Source organism: Pelophylax lessonae, assembly GCF_965119305.1.
Source record: "Pelophylax lessonae genome assembly, chromosome: 7".
In the NCBI taxonomy this organism is placed as follows: Eukaryota; Metazoa; Chordata; class Amphibia; order Anura; family Ranidae; genus Pelophylax; species Pelophylax lessonae.
The window spans coordinates 162,428,490-162,451,305 of record NC_138774.1 but is presented as its reverse complement, the minus strand read 5'-3'; the positions used below and the strand labels follow the sequence as shown (position 1 = coordinate 162,451,305).

Genomic DNA, 22,816 nt, shown 5'->3' with positions numbered 1-22,816 from the left:
GAATGACCTGGACAAAATAACGGAGTGGGCAAAGACATGGCAAATGAGGTTTAACGTGGAGAAATGTAAGGTTTTACACTTGGGGACTAGAAACATAAAAGCACAATACACGTTAGGAGGGGAACCCTTGGGAGAATCAAAAATGGAGAAGGATCTGGGAGTCTTGGTTGATGATAGACTAGGCAACAGCATGCAATGTCAAGCGGCAGCTGCCAAGGCTAGCAGAATATTAGCATGCATAAAGAAAGGGATGTATTCCAGAGATAAGACTATAATCCTTCCACTTTATAAAACTCTGGTCCGACCTCATCTGGAGTATTCGGTCCAGTTCTGGTCACCAGTCCTCAGAAGGGATGTGTTGGAGCTGGAGAGAGTCCAGAGAAGGGCAACTAAACTAATTAGGGGATTGGAGGACCTTGATTATGAGGAGCGTCTGCAATCGCTTGATTTATTCTCCCTGGAGAAGAGACACCTGAGGGGGGACATGATAGCAATTTTTAAATATCTAAATGGGGATCTAGGCTTAGAAAAAAAGCTGTTCAGTCGAAGGGATTGCATGAGAACTCGGGGGCATACAATGCGATTAGAGGAGAAGCGTTTTAACCTCAGGCAACGTGGGGGGTTCTTTACTGTTAGGGCTACAAGATTGTGGAATTCTCTACCACATGAGGTGGTTTCTGCGGGTAGTATGGTGGCTTTCAAAAGACTCTTAGACGTACATCTCAAGGATCAGAACATTCAGGGGTATGCAAGATGATTACAGCCACACACATCTACACAGGTTGAACTGGATGGACTTTTGTCTTTATTCAACCTCACCAACTATGTAACTATGTAACTATGTAACTATGATTTACAACCATGCCCAACAATGTTGGCCGATGCATTTGAAAAAGAGCACTTAGGAGATTAGGGAATTTCGGTCCACAGTCCCATGTGAAACATAAAGGGCCAGAATAATGAGTCAAAGCCTGGTGAAGGTCCACTGACAAAAGCATACCTTGCCTGGCACCCACACAGTTAGAATGCAGCACAAAGACCAAATCTATGGCTCGTCAGATCTGGTCCGCAGATCTGGTTGGGACAAAACCAACCTGATCAACATGGATACAGTATATAGTGCCAGAAATTAGTTGAACCAGTTTGCATATATTTTGGTTAGGAATTTAAAATCATTGTTGATCAGAGATATTGGGCAATAATTGGCCACATTGGTATCGTTCTTATCTGGTTTAGGTATCAAACATATGTTACCCCTTTTAGAGTCTGCATCGAGGGGAGTGCCGCCCCGTACCGCCATGAAAAACTGGAGAAGGTAGGGTGCCAACTGTGCAGCGAATTTCTTATAATAGGCCATCAGTCTTAGAAGCCTTGGCTTGTTTGATTACCACCAATACCTCTTCTATTGTGATTTCCTTCTCCAAAATCTCTTGGTGGGAGGCAAAGTGAGGGGGGAGAGTGAGATCTTTAAGAAATGTATCTATGGCTTCAGTTGAGGGGTTCCCCCCCTCACCATACAATGAGGAGTAATAAGAATGAAAAAGATCCATTACCATCTGTGGATTCTGAGTTAGGGCCCCATTCGAGTGCCTAACTTTGAGGAGCGCAGTTCTGCGAAATCAAGGCATTAACTTACGGGCTAGAATGGTGCCTGGTTTATATGTGTAAAAGGAGGCCTGAATCCATCTGAGACTCTTTTCTGCCTTGGTCGTCAGGCAAAGATTAAGTTCCAACTGAACCTAATCTATTTTGTTTCTAGGTCCAAGTTTGGGTTTTGTTTATATTGGGTCATTAGGTCAGACAACTCTTTCTCCTTGTTGCTTATGAGGGATTCTGCGTTCTTCTTGAGGCAGGATGCTATTTGGATAAAGTGACCCCTAATTGTGGCTTTGTGGGCCACCCAGTTAATCACTGAAGAAGTATCCTCGGTGTTATTTAAGGCAAAAAACTCTTTAAGATGTTTTATATCGAAACAGACTGTGGGGTTACTTAATAGTGATTCAGTCAGTCTCCATGGGGCAGGGCCCTTATTCACAGTCAAGGTGTCACACGATGTGCAGAGCAAAGAGTGGTCTGACAAGGTCACATCTACAATTTTGCTAGCCTGAAAAAGGGGAACTGCTTTAGGGTTCACAAAAAATGGTCTATTCTACATTAGTGTGGTGCACATGGGAAAAGAGCATATAGCCCTTCCTGGATGGATTTAGTTCCTGCCATACGTCAACCAAATTATGATAGTGCAACATTTTAGCCAGTTTTGACCAAATTTTGGGGAAGTTTCTAGGAGGGGATGTGGATCTTCTGTTTTTGTCAAAGATATAATCCAGGGCTACATTGGAGTCCCCCCCCCAAAAAGACCACCCCCCTCAAGTCCAGGGACACGGCATTAAACAAGGCTTGAAAAAAGGGGAGTTGGCCCCAGTTAGGTGCATAATAAGAGATTAGTGTAACCGAGGAACCCTCCAGATGTCCTACTAGCAGCAAAAAAACAAAAAAAGCAAAGACTGAGAAAGCTATTAAAATGAAAACTGTCCTATAAACAAACGAATAGGACAAGTTAATCATTGGTAGAACAGTAATGCACATTTTGTATAAAATGAACAATATTTCCGGGGATAAACCCCTAGTCATCCACTTACGTCACCTTGGGCTAAACCCAGGACCAGGTTTTGCTTTGGTCCCCTTACCAGGGGAGGGAAGAAAGACAAACAGGGCAAATAAACACCACCACTAGCCTTTAACCTTCTTAGCGTTATTCCCGAGTGTGGCTCGGGGTTACATTTCAGAGCCAAAAGCAGTAACCCCGAGCCACACTCGGGGTACCGCCAGAAGCATCTCTGGATCCTGTAAAAGAGGTTTCTTACCTTGTCACCGGGATCCAGCGATGTATCTCAGCGGTATGCGGCGGCGGATCTTCCTCCCGATCGTCTCCATGCCCCGGCTTCCGTCTCCTGGGACGTGACGTTCACAGGGGGGTGGAACTGGCGGCAAATTCAAATGTAAAACACACCAAACACACTGATTCAATGCAAAATAAAATAAATTCACATTACATTGCCCCCCCAGTGCCCTTTCCTGCAGTTTTACTTTACTTTTTATGTATATAAAAGTAGGCGGCACAGTGGTGTAGTGGTTAGAACTTTCACCTAGCAGCAAGAGGGTCGCTGGTTCGAATCCCAACCATGACACTACCTGCCTGGAGTTTGCATGTTCTCCCTGTGCCTGCGTGGGTTTCCTCCGGGTACTCCGGTTTCCTCCCACACTCCAAAGACATGCTGGTAGGTTAATTGGATCCTGTATAAAAAAATTGGCCCTACTATGTATGTATAAATGTGAGTTAGGGACCTTAGATTGTAAGCTCCTTGAGGGCAGGGACTGATGTGAATGTACAATGTATATGTAAAGCGCTGCGTAAATTGACAGCGCTATATAAATACCTGAAATAAATAAATAATAAATATATACTGTATATATATATATATATATATATATATATACACACACGTATATACGTATATATATATATATATATATATATATATATATATATATATATACATACTTTAACTTATTTTTCGTTTTTTATTATATTATAATTTATGATTTTGTGTCTCAAACTTTATCATACCCGAGATGTTATAAAGAAGAACGCACAGTAAAAAAAAAAAAAAAAATGTAAATAGTTGGTTTGGGCTGCTCATTCTCAAGAATTACATGCAAAATAATGGTACCGCATTCAGCACCTAAAATCCGAAAGAATCATACCGCCAGGGAGGTTAACCCACCCTTAAAAAGCATCAACAGAAACAGTATGAGCTATACTGTGAGAATCAGAAATCCCCTGAGGATTTATCAGAATATATTAAGACAACCCTCCCCTTCAGTACAAGAACCCAAGGTCTTTTTTTCTCACTATGAGCATAGAAAAGTCAGGAAGCATTATAGAGGATCGTGTTGTGATCGCACCCTAAGATCAATTAAGAAAAAAGCACTTTTCCAAGCTCCATTAGAACCCAGAGACCATCAACATCTTCACGGGGGTGTGCCCTTGAGCTTGGTTTAGCTTCTGGTCGAATGCCACGCAGGAGATAGGGGAACCTGTGAGGACCTGGAGGCATAAGATTTGGGCTGAGGGGTGATCTTTCTGGATCAGCAGAAATGAGGCCCAGTTTCTTCAACAGAGCTTCCCCTTCATGGAATGTGGAAAAGGAATGTTTTTTGTTGTGGTAAGTAAAGTTCAAGTGAAAAAGAAAAGTCCCAATAGTATTTTAAATTTTTGGCTATAAGAGGTTGTAGCAAAGGTTTTAGGGCTCTGCGTTTCTGGATGGTAGCTGGTGAAATGTCAGTGAAGATCTGGATGTTGTGATCTCGCAGCTGTCGGTCAGCTATATCCTGGGCTCCGGCCATGACTCCCTCTTTGATGGCATAGTAGTGGGGTTCCACGATAATGTTTTTTGGCAGGCCATCATAGCGGGGAACCTTCAGGGCCCTTTGGGCTCTGCCCAGTTTAAGCCTGTGAGAAGGTAGGTCTGGGTTGAGGTGTAGAATAAGTTCTTTAAAAATAGCCTCCAAATCTGTGAAGGATTTGGAAATTCTACGAACCCTAAAGTTGTGTCGGCGGGACCGATTTTCCAGGTCATCAATCTTGTTTAGTGCATCATACAATCTCTTGTGTAGATATTCAATACATTCAGTGTTTTAGTTGGTCCTGGTAATGGTGTCATCAAGTGTGATTTCTATTGTCCCTATGCAGGAACCCAGTTCCTGGAATTCTTGTTTCAGTTTGGATGTTATGCGTTTGTTTGCTCTGTCTAGCCCTTGCTCAAGTAAAGTGGAGATTCTTGCCAGAAGTATGGGGTTTCTCAAGTACTCTACTGGCAGTGGCGCCCCGGCTTGGGCACCAGGTTTAGGAGAGGGACTGTCCTCCATGCTCCCCTGGCTCAGCACGATGTCAAACAGTGCTCTGTCCATATTTGATTGGGAAGAGAACATGTCTCTATTTGGCGACAATGATGAAGTCTGATACACTCTGTTAATTGGCTCCCCTGTTAAGCCGTGTCCAGAGAGATCTTGGAGCTATGTCAGCGGATCTGGCCGCAGCCCCTGTGTGTGTCTCAGCGCCGCCACCACGGATGCTCTCTTTATGCTCGTCTGCGGACGACTGTGGGGCTGTTTTGGGCTTACCCCTGGCCATAAAAAGGATCCGGGAAGCAGCGGGAGTCTGGACATGTGAGCATAGACAGCGGGCAGGATCGCTAGTCGCTCGGCTGGAGGAAATTAGACCAGCAGGGAGCGGATCTGAAGTTTAACGCTTCTGCCATCTTCAGCTGCGCATGCTCCCTCGTTGAAGTCCTGATAAATGTTATATTTTGGATATAGTACTGTATTTGGGAATATGGTGCCATTTTTTTAGCCCTGTATACCTATCTTTCCCAGTATTTTTTATTAACAGCCTTCATTTAGGTTAATAATAGATGAGTACTTTATATCACATTTTAGTATACTTTTTATTCAGTACAGATTGCTGGTGTACTACACTGGATATACTATGTCTTTTTATCCTTAATCATATCTATTTTTCTACAACTATCCTTCAAAAAAGCACTTCTACTTAACATATCGAATTAAGGAGATTATATGGTCTAAAATGATTTCCCTGGAATTTGCAGAAATCTCCCTCAGCTCAGTTGACAGCAGGAGGCTCTTGGAAGGAACATTGGAGTCCACTTTGGCATGAGTAGCATAAAAGAAGTGACTGTTGAGACATGTGTGAGGGAAATACCGGCACCTGCCTTACTTTGTAAAAGGATGGGTTAAAAAGAGGGCAGAATAGGAAGCTGCGGGATGCAAAGACTTTAGAATGCCACTGGAATGCTAAAAAAAAAATGCACCTCAGTCCTGGTAATAAAAAGTAATATTTAGCTTTGCAAGTCTTAGGAATTCTTTGTAGAAGTAGGTCAGCAATGCTAATGCTAGCTATCCCTTTAATCAAGGAAAGTGTCCTTATTGACCACTGTTCCCCCTCTTATATGACTGGTTACATTTTCTGTAGCCAAAAGAGATCTCATCCTCATGATAGATGGGGCTGAGAAATGATTGCTTGCATGTGTGAGATATACCTGGAGGAGTCAGCTATTTTAGATACATTGACAGAAAATAGTTATAAATAGAGTGCTCTTGGCCGGTGAGCCCTCTAATGATCGTGAAGGTCAAAGTATTAATCAGTATGGGCAAGGAGTCAATGGGCAGGTATCTTGGGATGCACTTCAACAGCACTTTATGGGAGAGAAACAGACTCCGATAGAGATATGAAACGCAAAAAGAACGCACTTCTAAGTGCAGTAAGTCAAGATTTTAATATACTAAAGAACAGTTAAAAACACTTACAAGAGTTAAGGGGTTAAAAAAGCCCCTCAGTATGCAAAGAGGAAGTCCAGCAAGAAGATTTCCTATAGCAATCCTAGCGACGTATCTCAAAACCAGCCAACAGTGTGGAGCGTCAAGTTAGGGGCGGCCGCCCCCCTTGACATAATTTCTGGGTGCTTGTATCTCATGCTGGCTCTGGAAGCATGGTGGCTCTTCCTGCATAGCTGACATGCCACTGTACACTGCTGGCCGGTGGTGAGATACAATGCTAGGATTGCTATAAGAGATCTTCTTGCTGGACATCCTCTTTGTGTACTGATGAGCTTGTTTAACCTCTCATCTCTTAACCATTTGGTATATTGAAATCTTGACTTACTGCACTTAGAAGTGCCTTCTTTTTATGTTGCCAGATTAACTCACATTTACAGTACTAAGGGAAGATTGGCCACTGTCCCTAAAGTTAGAACCCAGAGTTGAGTCTTAGGCTACATTCACACTAGGCCAGTGAAAATTGTAGCGGCAGGAATCTTCTGATATTTGCTGCGGTTCTGAGCGGCTAAGTGCAGCCGCTAGCCGTATTCACTATAATGACAGGTCGCCGACAGCTGCAGGTGTTCACAGCTGTATGCACAGCTTGTGATTACCTGGAGTGATTGCTGCTGGAGACACAAAGGGGGTCCAGCAGGGATGACTGCAGGTACTCACTTTGCATAAAGCCACAAATAGCTGCTGCTAAGACCCCTCATTATAGTGAATAGGGCCAGAGGCCAAACCTAGCTGCTCAGAGCTGCAGCAGGAATCATAAGTTTCCTGCTGCTACAATTCACACCAGTCTAAATCGCCAGTGTAAATGTAGCCTAGTAAAAGTAGTATTTTACCTGGATGGTTAATCGTGCTATATAACTGGTATTGTTATCAATGATCCCTGCCTGGGGTACCCAAGAAGCATCTGCCCAGTTACAGCAGCCTTTGTAGTACTCAGTAAAGGTTTCCTTCTTAATAATTGTACAGAATATGTATGCACATTACCTGCAGCTATAAACATTACTATTATTATTACTATATTCTCGACCACCAGATGTATGCACTAAGATCCAATTCAAAATTCAAATGCTATATTTCAAATCTTTCACAAATGTTTTACAAAGCAATGCCAGAAGCAAAACACAAATGCCTGTTTACACTGACCATTATGTATGAACCCATTCACCCGGTTTCTAAGTCTGTTATTACTTTACATGATTATATAGGAGCCACTTTATACTAGATGCTGAATAAAGGTGTACAACAAACTGCTGGAAATATAATAGTAATGTTACAGCTATGAACAATTTAATGATATGCTATATTAAGCACTAATTAAAACATCTAGCAAAGCTTCCCGACACATTTATTTTCTGACTATTCCCTCTGTAATTTTTCTAATATTTGGCATAAGAAAAAAAAAAAAAAAAAATAGGTACTCTCAATAATTTATGTTAATAATCTTTAGCTGCTTATCACTTAGGACAGCCTGTTTACAGCCCATTCAAACAGTCCTGCTGGGTCTCTATAATTCTTATACAAATTGAGATGTAAAGGTATCGGCATATAATAACACAGAGTGGATTTGATTTTAATCAAAAGAACGTAAGGACATCTAATTAGTCTACTTTTTCTTCCGCAGAGATAAATTGGCTCCACTTGATGAATTGGTCTGTGATACTATAGCCTTAATGACACTGTATTGTACAGCCTATGTAAATTATTACACATGATGAATGTAATGTGGTGCTGGGTATATAAATGAGAGCTCCAGCAGAACGCAGTATTCTGCCTGATGCCGCTAATCCGGTGAATCCGAACTGTTAATCATTAAACAAGATTATGGTGTGCTAAATAATCAGGCAAATCCTAATTTAAATATCTGGTCCCACACTTTAAGGTAGTGTTTTATTACATGGCATCATCATTTACAGGATATAAACAGCTAATAAAGCAGTCATCAAAAAACAGGTATTTCTATTATGGCTAGACATAGGTAGGCTGAATTACAGAAAACTTCTAGCATTTGAGGGATACTCTCACTAACTAGATTCATAGCTCAGCATTTTTCCCATTCATGAAACCTGACTAGTGCAGCAGGATGGGACTCTAATTTCAGAATTTTCCTTCATTTAAAATATTTTGAAATTACAACATGCACCACAACATCTATTGGTAATGGCTATTGCTAAAGAGTGGAACTGGGAACTCTGGTAAACCTAAAAAAAAATCCCTTGCATGGGCTGTGTTGGCACTGCATGTATAAAATAGTTATTTAGTCTAGGGGAGAGGGGAAGCACTTTAACATTCTTGATCCTTCATTTCCCTGGCAGATGACATTTCTCCATGCTATGTAACTGGACTGTCCCTCGTGTGCCTTGCAGGTATATGAACCCTGCATTTACCCTAGTGGCACAGGACCTTAGAAGCACTAAAAGAAGCACTGGAGCACTGGAAAGAAGATGTTGTGGGGAGCAGTCTAGCAGTTAAGAGGATTTGGTAAATTGCTCATTTTTTTTTTTTTTTTGCCACCAGAGCTAAATGAGCAATTAATCCTTGAAGTAGGGCTGTGCCCTACTGCTAGAAATAATGTTTCTGGAGTTGGTGGGTTGATGGAGGATGGTTGATAGTTCTACCTAAAAAATAAAACATTTGAGTGGATGGGTTGTTTGAAATAATTATATAATAAATAATTGTAATCTCAATTGAGTATGTCTGTCTATCTATCTACAGTGCCTTGCGAAAGTATTCGGCCCCCTTGAACTTTGCAACCTTTTGCCACAATTCAGGCTTCAAACATAAAGATATAAAACTGTAATTTTTTGTGAAGAATCAACAACAAGTGGGACACAATCATGAAGTGGAACGCAATTTATTGGATATTTCAAACTTTATTAACAATTATATAACTGAAAAATTGGGCGTGCAAAATTATTCAGTCCTTTTACTTTCAGTGCAGTAAACTCTCTCCAGAAGTTCAGTGAGGATCTCTGAATGATCCAATAATGACTAATAATGATAAATAGAATCCACCTGTGTGTAATCAAGTCTCCGTATAAATGCACCTGCACTGTGATAGTCTCAGAGGTCAGTTTAAAGCGCAGAGAGCATCATGAAGAACAAGGAACACACCAGGCAGGTCTGAGATACTGTTGTGGAGAAGTTTAAAGCCAGATTTGGATGCAAAAAGATTTCCTAAGCTTTAAACATCCCAAGGAGCACTGTGCAAGCGATAATATTGAAATGGAAGGAGTATCAGACCACTGCAAATCTACGAAGACCTGGCCGTCCCTCTAAACTTTCAGCTCATACAAGGAGAAGACTGATCAGAGATGCAGCCAAAAAGGCCCATGATCATTATGGATGAACTTCAGAGATCTACAGCTGAGGTGGGAGACTCTGTCCATAGGACAACAATCAGTCGTATACTGCACAAATCTGGCCTTTATGGAAGAGTGGCAAGAAGAAAGCCATTTCTTAAAGATATCCATAAAAAGTGTCATTTAAAGTTTGCCACAAGCCACCTGGGAGACACACCAAACATGTTGAAGAAGGTGCTCTGGTCAGATGAACCCAAAATCAAACTCTATCTATCAAATCTATCTATCTATCTATCTATCTATCTATCTATCTATCTATCTATCTATCTATCTATCTATCTATCTATCTATCTATCTATCTATCTATCTATCTATCTATCTATCTATCTATCTATCTATCTATCTATCTATCTATCTATCTATCTATCTATCTATCTATCTATCTATCTATCTATCTATCTATCTATCTATCTATCTATCTATCTATCTATCTATCTATCTATCTATCTATCTATCTATCTATCTATCTATCTATCTATCTATCTATCTATCTATCTATCTATCTATCTATCTATCTATCTATCTATCTATCTATCTATCTATCTATCTATCTCACTCTCTCTAATAACCAATGCATCTACAACCTACTGCAATACAAACTTTTATGACTGAGTTAGAACATTTAAACTGTAACATAAGCAGACAATTCTGTGTAGACTGATACAACTGCAAGAAGTTTCGTCAACAAAGGCTACCAAAAACCAGCTATGAGACCCCACATTTTCCCTGTGGAAAAAAAAATCTGGAAGTCCAGTAGCAGTAAGTACTGTTTTAGCAATATTAAGGTGCGGTGAAAAGGGGGTTGTTAATTGGTAAAATGTTATTCAAATAAATGTCTCTTTATGTAAAAACACAATTTATAAATATGTATACAAAGTTCTGATAATTTAAAAGGTATAAAAGATTTTTGACATTTGTGAACTTTGGCACAGCTGAATATTTTATGTTAGCTTATTTTGAAAATATTGTTCTTCAGTATATTTCTAATTTAAATATATTTAGTTAGGATAAGTTCATGAAACTGATCCATTAATGTTATTTAAGCTTCTTGTACATACATCAAACTTGTTTAGAAGGAGTGTATAATTAAAACAAGATACAGTAGTTTTATTGAAAGGGAACAGAACTCTTACCAATAACGTAGGCTAGCAGCAGAGCCAATGTCACTGTAATTGCTGTAGCACTCAAGGCAGTACACTTCCAGTTACAACAGCGATATGATTTGTTGAACTTGAAGGCAGGCCTGGAGAAAGTGCTCCTGGGCAAAGGTCTCGGAGGAGGAGAGTACACTGTATTTGAAGTCAGAGGGTAGTTCTGGCTGGCAGCACTGAAGATGGGAGAAGTACCAGATCCATGCTTGAAGAGGAAATGCCTGCAAGGATAAACAGAGGTTTCCAGTCACATGGAGAATTATCAGTATGCATACCACCATAGCAATAATCATTAAACACTTCCACTTAATCATTAATTCTTTTGTTACAGCATCTTTTATGAACTTAATTAGTAAAACACACACTGCAAGGCATGTACTTAGCATTTAAGCACTAACTTGGAAAAGCGGATTTGGCTTGGAGCAAAAGTACTGTATCTTGTATCTTAAAGAAAACTTGTACTGCCATAAATATATAGGCTGCTATTGCTTACCTGCTTCTAAGAATACTACTTGCCTGGTTATTAATGACTTTAGTCACTGACATGTAACAAGCATGTTGATTAGAATGTAGGAATTAAATCAACATTTGTTATCTGGTTATTTGCTTAAGGTCTGTGCCTTCAGAAACTATAGGATCAGCATGGTGACTAGGTTATGTTTTACAGCCTAACATTTTATAAAGGAGAGGATAGCAATGAGTGCCAAACTTTCTAAATACAAGCTTTCCTAGGTTTTTTTCTTTCAATAAATAAAAGTCAAAGTGACACATCTGAAGAAAATAATTCCTGTACTCATTATTGCACTATCATCATTTTCTCTTTATAAATGTCAGTGTTGTCAAAGTCACCAGGCAGAAAACAGATGCTTATGTGTTCACACTATTTAAATATACTACAGTCGGCTTGCTGCTGGTTAAATGACCTGAATGCACACTTTACCATTGTAACTGCTATTCACCTGCTTGCCTGCCAAATACGTGACTGCTCAGCAAAGCAATTTGTAGGTGGAGTTCAGAGTATTGAAATAATGAAATGTATTGAAATAATGCAAAGGCAGTTTACAATAAACTCGATGGGAAGACAACGCAGCTGGGAACACTCACAGGTTCCACACTCTGTAGAGCAGGTTTCAGCCATGCTGACAGCACCTGTTAGGAGCCACAGAATGCAGCCTGAGAGCCAGGGCCTTAAATAGGCTGCTAGAGTCACATGGGTCGTCAGCATCCAAATGGATAGCTTCCCCAATGACCCAGGGAACCATGTTCCTCGTGACTTCCTCTCCAACTGCAATGCCACTGTGGAAGAGCACCATCTGCAGTGGAGAAATTAGATTTCACCTGCCTACAAGCTTTATTATTCATAGCAACAATGGTCACTGATAAGACTTGTAGTCATACTGAACACAGGAATGTGTGATATCAGTACAGGTATGTGCTACAACCAGAGCAGCTAAAAGGGTTTTCTCTAGTGGCTAGGCTGCATCAGGAGAAGACACATTTTAAATTTAAATTTTGTATCACTAATTAATACAAGAATATGTTATTAAAATATTCTTATCCTGGTGCTGGAGATTCACTTTAATCCTGTTAATCATATAACTGTGTATCTACTCTTGTATAATATTAGTTTTATGTCTGTGCAATTATGTGTGTGTGTGTGTTACCTTAATACAAGAACGAATCTTCAAAATTCAAAATTTTGTGCATGCGCTGCTTTACCCCTGAAGTTGCTAGAGATACATTGTATTACCTACAGGAAAAACCATGTCCTCTGCAGCCATAGCTAAACAAACCATGGCCCTGCTATATCAACAGATCAGAAATGCAACCAATAAAATCTAAAAAAAAGACAGGTCCGGCAGAAATGTAAAGAAACAAAATGGGGAAGCATCAGGTTAAACACTATGTGCAGCTGCTGGAGTTGGCATATATCGCTAATCCATCTGACTCTGCACAAGAAATGTGGATGTCAACCCAGGATGCACTGAGCTCTTACTCAGTGGGACGTAAACAATTTTTCTTTAAATTAGCCTTCTCTGAGGAAGGGGAGAAAAATGGTCACCAAATTATTCTTACCAGAGGTTCCTGGATACTTGGGGCTATTAGATCCCATGCTGGTTGTATTATTCATCCCCTGGAGTTAGTCCTGAAAGAATGAGCTGGCTTCTCTGAAGACCTATACTACCCAAAAAGTACCTTTTTACCAGATGAGCTAGCTCATTACCTTCGGAATATCTCCCTCCCTACTTTATCAGTGGATCAGAAATGGATGCCCCAATTACCTTAGAGGAAGTTCAAAAGGAAACTCAAAAGGCAACCTGTTCTTTCCCCAGCTGCAAAGCTCCAGGTGATAATGATTTACCAATGGACGTTTATAAATGGTATGCTGATTCTGTGCTCCCACATTTGCTTATGGTAAAAACCAGGTAAAGATCCCTTAGACCCAGGTTCATATTAACCTATTTCTCCTTTACAAAGTAAAGTGAAGATTTTGGCAAAGGTTTTGGCTTCCAGATGGAATGAGGTTATTACATCTATTATAAATCTATTATACATTCTGATCAGGCAGTTTTTCATCCACTCAAATCAATGGCTATAAAGGAGACTTCTTATTAACATGCAAACCCCTGCATAACAAGGGCCAAAGGGCCCTACTGTCCTTGGATGTCACTAAGGCCTTCCACAGCATCAGTTAGCAATATCTTTGGGCTGTTATTGGAAAAGTTTGGATTTGGAGATGTATTTATCTTCTGGGTTCATCTACTGTATCACTGCCAACAAGTGTCTCTAAGAGAATCAGGCCAAATCTCAGAGGCCTTTGATCTAGGGGAGGAACTAGACAGGGGTATCCCCTGTCCCCTCTTCTATTTACTTTGGCCATTGAGCCACTGGCTGCCTTGATCAGATCCAACCAACAAATAACTGTTTTTTTTTTTTTGTTATGTTGAAATTCATGTGAAAATCATGCTCTATGCTGGTGACACCCTGCTACTACTTGGGGATATCATGTCTTCTTTACAAGTGGCAACGAATACCATCATGGATTTTTTATATACTCTGGACTCACTATTAACTGGGCAAAATCTGCCTTGATGCTCCTAGATAGAGATGACATGCAATCTGTAGCCCAATTGTGACCTATTCCCATTAATACCATGTTTAGGTATTTTGGAATACAGATCACTGCAAATCTCACAGATTTTTGCTGACTTATTAGAGCTCCTCTTCTTTCCTGGTTTGGGGATAAAATAAAAATGTGGAACAAATTAAAACTGTTGATTGCTGGCAAAACTAATCTTATTAAAATGATTCTCACGACCCAATTACTCCACAATCTCCATAATACTCCTATAGTGATACTGTTGAAAGTCTTTAGGTTGGTAAACTCTATTTTCTGCATGCTGCTGTGGAAAGACCATGGACCTAGCAATAAACTAGAGCACTTACAGTGGCCTAAGTAAAGTTTGTCCTTGACCTTCCTAACCCTTGACTCTATTACTTGGCTGTACAGTTGCATCGTTTGGTTGGTGCCATTGCCCAGTCCTGGAGCACAGACAACCCTCCTCCTAGCTCCACATCTTAAATATTTCTCTTTTTTACACATCAGGAATTTGTCCCTTCGGGACTTGAATCATTGGCATTCGCTGAACTGAACAAACAATTTCCAATATATAGCCTCATTCCGAAAATATGGAACAAAGCTAAATATTTTCAATGGGTCACTTGAAACTATTCAAGTAACATTTACTTATTAAAGCCCTATCTGGTGGAATTACATATATATGGAATTGGCTAAATTACAATATGGTAGTTATTGGAGAGAATTCCAGGTTATGCATATTGCCACATCTAAAATTATACTTTGTTACCTTTCTCAGACCTTCAGGTCAATTTTAACCTGCCCCAGGTACATACTTTTATTGTGTACAACTACACCATATAGTCAGGAGTCAAGGAGATTTATGTAAATGATAAAGTATATGTCACCTACTCCAGTGCTTAACTTAATCCAAACCTATGAAACCTGTAATGGGGTTTAAACCTCAATGGTTTACCATGATATTAAAGGAATTTATTAATAATTACCCTTTAAAGGTTATCGTACAATGGGTAAGGGATGTAGGTCCTGTAACAGGAGATCAATGGGAGGAGGCTTTTTAATCTGTTTTAACCAGTTCTCTAATTTTTTCTCAAAAATGTTCACAATTGTACATATTATTGCATACTCAACTCCATTTAGATTACATAGAATGCGGATTCAAGTAGATCAATTTTGTAGTAGCTGTAGTAGATGTAAGTGAGACCATGGCAATTTGATACACATACTATGGTGGTGTCCTAAATTGTATCAGTATTGGGAGGGGGTAGTAGATACAGGACAAAAGGTACCGTGCATATAGGCCCTTACCCCTAATTGATCTAAGAACACAAAAGATAGAGAAAAGTTGGGCTTTGCGGGCCAGGCGGAGTAGAAGGATCACACACAAACCAATTTCTAAAAATATTTTACCTTTTATTAAATTTGCCTCTTAAAAAACATGGGCGTATTAGCACATGTTAGCACAAACAACATAAAATAGAATAATATTGATAAAATCAGATATAAAGGAGTCATGAATAGAAATTCATCCCAGAAGGGAGAAATAACCAAGAGCCTGTATAGGGTGGAAAAAGTAGGTCTCTGATGGAATACGGTCAATGTAGGTCCCCAGCAAGCCGACACGTTTCACTCAAGGCTTCCTCAGGGCCTGTGAGACCATAACAGACCGATATTTCCTTTTCAATGACTCGGAAGATGACAGAGTGGCGACACGAAAAAGCACCAAATATTGTCCCCTTAGTATTTGTGTATAGCCTTCAATGTATACATATATTCACTCATTTATTTTAGGCTAAGTGTCCAGCCTCTTGATCACCGCAGTGAGCACCGCTTATTATGCAGGATGGCACTATGTTATAGCTTGATAGTCAGGACTCTAAAGCTGTTCTGTTGTGGAAGCACGATGGTTACCACACTGGTGGCTGCACTCAATATATCCACCTATCGTTTCCTTTTCCCTTGATCAGGGCCGATGGGATGGTTTATTTGTTATATATATACGATTTAGACCTGCAGTCCTTCTAGCCTTTTTGCAGTGTATGAATGGCTTCAGGCAGGAACCTATAATATCATCTCATCCTATTCAAGAACGGTGGGAGGAAGGGATGGTATATCCCGGGTTTAACCGGTCCTTGTGGTCATTCACGCCAGCCAGCCTGCCGGGCACTCTGAGATTAGAACGTTATATTTACCAATGTAGGTGTTGTCCGGGTAAAATGACAAAATTATGGATGAACCGGTTACACGTATCAGGTCTGAGTCAACTGGAATTGGGGTAATGACACTGCTTGCTCTTGAGTGATGTGCTATGAAGTCTATGTTACGTGATTTCTTGAAATACATTGAGACATGTATGTGAAATGCCCTGGAAACATGTTAACTTTTTAATAACATTTTTATTTGACTTTAAGAAAGAAAAAAAAAAGAAACTCTATGGGACAGAAAGAAAAGTAATTTGCTAAAGAGAGGAGATGAACATCATACATTAAGGGATTTACTAAAAGCAAATAGGCTGTGGACTTTGCAAGGTGATTTTGCCTGGAGCTCTGCTGACTTCTATCATCCATTTCTGTTGAAGCAAAAATACTATTTGATTTTTTTCCTTACACATGACTGCGTACTTTTTTGAAAGTGAATTTTCACCATATTCACTAAGCTAAACCCATAATATGTTAGAGGTAGAAAATGTGAAAAAAGAGGCATAAAGGATATTTTTTTTTTATGGCCACTAAGCCACATGCTAAAAAAAAACATATTTGTACTGAACTTGTTATAATTAGGATGTGTGAGAGGTTTTTTTTTCAAATGGGATTATTTTAAAAGTCCACCATGGATGTTTGGACATGGGTAACACCAGGACATTTTTTAAGACCATTCAGTAGTTCTTCCCACCCATTCTGATGCCTGAGCAGTTGGGGCAGTAGACCAGTCATCTGTGCTAGCTGGCTGGGAGCTCCAGTCTTCTGCAGCTGCAGATTTTGGAGCTGCTGGGAGCTCAGGGCACTCTGCAGGAAATTGCTGGATTGGCACAGATGGGACTTGTACTCCTGACCAGTCAGGAACTTCAGGCTGAGGAAACTCTGGAACATTTGCAGACCATTCACCCTTGTATTCTTTCTTCGTGGTAGCCTTCTTTGCAACAGCCTGTTCTTCCTTCTCAATCTCCTCAGGATCCCAGTACAAATAGAGATCGGGCATGACTTCCCATGGATGTTCACGGGAAATTGTTCCTCTCATGCATAGAACTTCATGAGCTAGCATCCACCACATAAGACCAACAGACTGGGCATCTTTGTTATTACAGGGATGGCAATATCCCCATAATGTAGGGGTGAATCTGTATTGCAGAGAGTAATAGTAGGAATATTGACCCATGATGCCTCAGTAAGTGGCTGATGATAAGCTCATGGGTCAGTCATAACTAACAGGCATGGTTCACGAAAAGCAGCTTGAATCTGATTGGTGTAAGTACCTGGTGTGAAGCGACCAGCAACTGGGGCGGCACCACAGGAAGAAGCAAATTTCAGAACAGCCCTCTGGTTCCCTACGGGGGGGACCACGTGACCGGCATGCCATGGTGATGGGTTCATAGGAGTACTCTGAACATCACATATATGAATAAGGGCACCCTGACTGCACTCCGGGGAATCTCTCTCTCACCTGACTGCAAACCTCCATTAAGATTTGCTTATGGACTGACATTTATTTGTTCATAATGTTTATTGTCTTACTGACCTATTTATCATGAATGAGGTTTATCTCTGTCATATGGATCGATGCATATTTATCCATTATTCCATTGTTGGTGTAGAAAGTTTATTTTTGATTGCACTGCACTTGTATGTACAATTTTTCTGGAAGCTTTTTTGAGATTGATTTTTAGTGTCCAGCTAGCAATCTAATACACCTGTTAAGAATTCAGCGCTGAGTATATCTGTCTGCATAATAAGAAAGAGCAGCCTCAGCCTAACTCCATCCAGGCCATGCCCCCCAACATATTTCACCCCACCCACGGGGCTTAGTCATAGAGGTAAGTTTACCTCCAGCTTACCCCTCAGTTAAACACGCATAATGGGGGACATAGATGCCCTAAAGTTGGTTTAGGTTCACATTGACCTAATTCAATCAAATTCTCAACTCCATTTGTTCCACATGCAACTGCATCTGTAGTTATTTTCCTCCACTTTAACCTCAGGGTAAATATGCAACAAAGGCAAGAAAATAGGTTATCATACAGTGTGTTTAAAGCCAACTCCCAACACATGCATCATACAATTACACCATGACCTTCATGCACCATCCCTTTAAAGGTACTCAACATCAGTGTAGGAAACTCCTGCATGAATACTGTGTACTGTCCCTTTAAGAAGCCAAGACATCCATGTTCAAAGTGGACAAAGGCTTACCAGGAATATTCATCCAATCGTAACTCATTCAGAGTCCTTTTCCACGTGCCCCTCAGTTAAAGGGTCCTCCAGAAACTCCTCTACAGTCCCCACAGCTAAAATCTTCACATTTGTCCCCTCAGATTCAATACACAAAATAGAGAACTCACAAAGTGTGGTATTAATAAAAATCACCAAGTGCTTTATTTAAATACACTCACATAAGGTAAAAATGAAAAAGCCCCTTCAAAACTCTGTTAAAATCACCCCTTTCTGGTTTCATGTGCCATCACTCCAGTCTAAGTGTTTCATCATGTGACTTCCTCAGTATGTGACATCATGGCCAGAGGTGTTCTTTATAAACAAGCCTCTGCCCACATAATTTGCCATTACTTCGCATAGCTGGATGCATGGAACAATCCACTTTCGCTCTTACTTCCTTATTGAAACCTAAAGCCATTATGCACCCATATGAAGCAGTGGTACATATCACCATATGTACAATACAATTATTTGGATATGTATCATATATCCCAATGATAAGGGCTGAATTTTAGGATTGTCTACAGTAGACAACAGTTCTGGTGTTGCAATTCTTCACCTTTCCTCCGCTGTGTCATTCCCAAAGCACAGCACAGGGGAGTTGAAGCTACAGTAACTCTCGGGAAGCGCTTGGGGCAATAAATTAATGAGTCCACTAGATTTGATATAAAATTTAAGTAAGCACATTTTAATTAGACCAAAAATTCCAGGAGAAGTGTGAATGTATATAAAAATAATACTACAAAACTATGGAAAAAAAAATAATGCTAAAAAACAATGGCTAAAGTAATAAGTGTATCACCCCAACAGCCTGCTGGCTGACCCCATTATTTATTATTTATTATTTTTTATATAAATTTACACTTCTCCTGGAACTTTTGGATTCATTAAAGTGTGCTTACTTTGAATTTTATATCAAATCTAGTGGACTCATTCATTTATTACCCGAAACTCTTCCTGAGAGTTACTGTATATTTATTCCAGCATCCTTTTTCCCTAGGATTACTCTACCTTGCAGCTATGGATTATTGGTTATTAACCTGTCATGGACATTTTTTGGTGCCTAGTCACATTGGTTGTGTTTTGAAACTGTTTTTAAAGCTATTTTGTTTTTCAAAAACATTGCTGAAATATGGAAAATGGAAAGGAGGGTGATGAGATGTATGAAGGGTCTGCAAATTTTGCCCAGAGATAGGCTTTAAATGCAACATTTCATCTGGTCAATTGTTGTAAACAGGCAATGTTTTCTTTTGTTGTGATGGCAAATCCAGCAAAATGAATTACAGAGAAATTATTACGAGCTTGCCCTTGAAGTGGAAAGTTGCTTTAGAGGCATTATATAGATTTTTATAAATACTTTCTTTACTTATTATGTCCAATAAAACTTTCAACATAATCTTTCTTTTTTGCTAAATAAATATGAAATATTCTTTAAGAAGATAATAAAACATATACATAAATATAAAAAAATTGCCCCATAACCATTAAAATTTCCCTTTAAGCTTTCTATTAAATAGTGCTTACAAATACAATTTAATTTAGTACCCATTCAATTTTCAGTCACTTTTCTGTTTGCTGTTTCACTGATCACTGCACAAAGCAAAGAATGAAAGATTGAAAAAGACAGATGAAAAACAAAATGAAAATAGACCCTGCATTGTTCATTGACTTTTATTGACTGTCAGGTGAAAATAAAAACGCCAGCAAGTGGAAAACCACAATGAATTTTTTTAAAACCAGAAAGAAAGCAGTGAAAAGTAATGTTAACCATCTGGTAGACCAAAGTGAAACCTGAGAGCCAAATGTAGTTTGCCAGAGCTCATCCCGCTGCACTCCAGGTCTCCCCTAACATAAAATAGACCCCCCCCCCCCCGCATGAGGAAAAAAAAGAAAAAGCAAAAATATAATTAAAATTTATGTTATGACAAACTCATAAAAATATTCAAATATCATCTCTCTCAATTCATCCTTGGGTTCCTACAAATATATTGAATGTTCTGAATGACATTTCCTTTTACTACCTTTTACTATGTAAGCATAAAACAAGAGAGCACAATGTCAAGCAGAAGTTTAATGATTGCAAACCTGTGAAAATGTCTCTGTCATGTTAATTTCTGTCAGTGCCAACCTGACTTGATCTCATAATAATGTCCCAATAACAATTTACACAAACAGATGTAGTTTACCTTTGTGAGCTATGATGTAACATCACATAGCGTAAACTGTTCTAAATGAAAAAATTTTGCCTTGCTCCCTTTGCCGCATAGCCAAACATGGAGAGAACCCCTCAAAACCCGCATTTTTGGACAGTACATGTTTCTCCATGATAAAGGTAGAACATTTTATTTAAAAAAAATGATTAATATCACCCCAATAAATAAATGTATAAAATATATGAATTTATTGGAATGGTATGCTAACTGCCCAAAGTGTAAAGCATGTTGGAAAATGTTTATATGACCGATAACGAAAAACAGCATTCAGAAAATAATAATCTGAGTGTAAAAAAAAACAGACAGCTGCACCAACAGTTGACATTTGCTTTTCATAAAGAAACTAATAATAGTGTCCTCAAATTATCAAAAAAGTTTCCCACAATTTGACAAGTCTTGAGATACAATGTAACACAGCGTCACTGCTATGCAGCTGGGAAACGTCTTTTTTTTTTGATATTTGGTATTAGCAATTTCAGACTAAGCAGAAGATGTTTGCTGTCTTTCACGGTGATCTCTGAACAGTGATGTCTCCTCAGTGTGTTCAGGGCACACAGGCCCTAAGGGGGAGGGGGCCCACTGTGCTCTAACAAACTGCACAACATGATGTGTGTTGGGGATAAATAATGAGAACACTGACTTTTGTCGACTATCAAATGTCCCCTTTTTAACTCCTAATTTAATTCCTGCACTTAGCTTCCTATTGACTGTTGGTTCCTCCAGTCCGTGCACCCCTTGCAGCTCTGCTCCTCCACTGTGATGGGGCTCGGTGTAAACTGTATACCTCACGTATATGTATATGAAACAGGTCTGACCTATACTGGATAGTGAAGAATAATAAAACCGCTCAGGCTAGTAAAAGTCCGCGATTCAAGGTGGGTGCTGATCCTCAACTCGCCACCAGGGGAGGCATAAAAGAAGAAAATGGTCGCACACCACCACGGAATCCAATGAAGAAAAGTTCCATTATTCACATAAGTGGTACAAGGTACAGCAGGGTAGGCCAGTAGACGCGTTTCACACGACTGCTACATGCTTGTTCACTACCCCAGAAACTTCCCTCCAACAGCCACCCCCTACAATTACTGGCAATGGGTGAACAATACGACCTGTTACAACTTTGTGTGGTGCTCAGGCTCTCTAAATGGGGAGATTCAAATCCTCAAGCATCTGCCACTGGGAGTGTTGGCACGGGATTGAGCTCGTCCTAGTTCCTGCTGCAACTCAAGACAAAAGGAAGGGTACCTGTAGCAGCACATCCATGTGGCCCCTCAGATCGAAGTGAAAGTGGCAACCTCAGCCTGGACTCCAATCAGACCACATCCCCAATGCATTTCACTTCACCCCTCAGAGGTTAGTCATGGGGAACTTCCCATGACTAAGCTCCAAGGGGCAGAGTGAAATATGTCAGGGTGTGGCCTGGTTGGAGTCCAGGCTAAGGTTGCCACTTTTACTTTGATCTTAGAGACCACATGGATGTGCGATTACAGGGACCCTCCCTTTTACCTTGAATGGGTGAACAATGACAGGATGGCCGAAACCTTCACAAGTACCCCACTTCATGGTATGTGACACTGAGCATGTGCAATACAATCACATAGTACACACTACACTAAAACAAGACACAAACATACAATACGCTACAGACACACAGATAATAGGTTATCCCCTCTCCCTCCGTCCTGAGCAAAAATGTTCCCCCTTTCTCCTCAACCCCCCCCCCCCCCCCACACTGAGCACTAAAATCCCCTCTCTCCCTAAGAACACCCCCTATCCCCCCATTGATTGTTTGATGAGTACAGGAGAATGCAGTGGGCAAATGTTAAGAAAGGTTCAGATGCATATCCTAGATATGTGTATACATTTAATAATGGTTTTAATCATATATATTTGGTATAAGTGTTGTTTTTATACCTGCTTGTAGCATTAAATCCTCCTTTAGTGTATAACATAAACATACGGTAACTTATTACACTGTAAAAGCACATAGAGCAGTCAGACATATACTACACTGACATAATCATATCTCATTAGACAGAGAAAGTATTAGCTCATTGCCAAACAACCAATAAAATAAATCAAAATGAAATGGTGCCAACAGAACATTGTATAACACAAATAACATAATAGAGCTTTCTGATATATTAATGGCAGG

The 22,816-nt window shown here is 39.9% G+C and overlaps 1 protein-coding gene and 1 pseudogene across 5 annotated transcripts in view; both read right to left on the bottom strand.

The window, feature by feature from the left end:
- TENM1 (teneurin transmembrane protein 1) overlaps positions 1 to 22,816 on the bottom strand; it is a 1,047,296-nt gene that overhangs the window by 475,756 nt on the left and 548,724 nt on the right. For all 4 annotated transcript variants that reach the window (XM_082262885.1, XM_082262886.1, XM_082262887.1 and 1 more), the window contains one exon: positions 10,904 to 11,142. In XM_082262885.1, coding sequence (XP_082119011.1) covers positions 10,904 to 11,142 — 239 coding nt within the window. The remainder of the gene's footprint in view (positions 1 to 10,903; positions 11,143 to 22,816) is intronic.
- LOC309559818 (small ribosomal subunit protein uS2-like) lies at positions 16,860 to 17,611 on the bottom strand (annotated as a pseudogene). Its single transcript has one exon. The product of its transcript is annotated as a small ribosomal subunit protein uS2-like (transcript).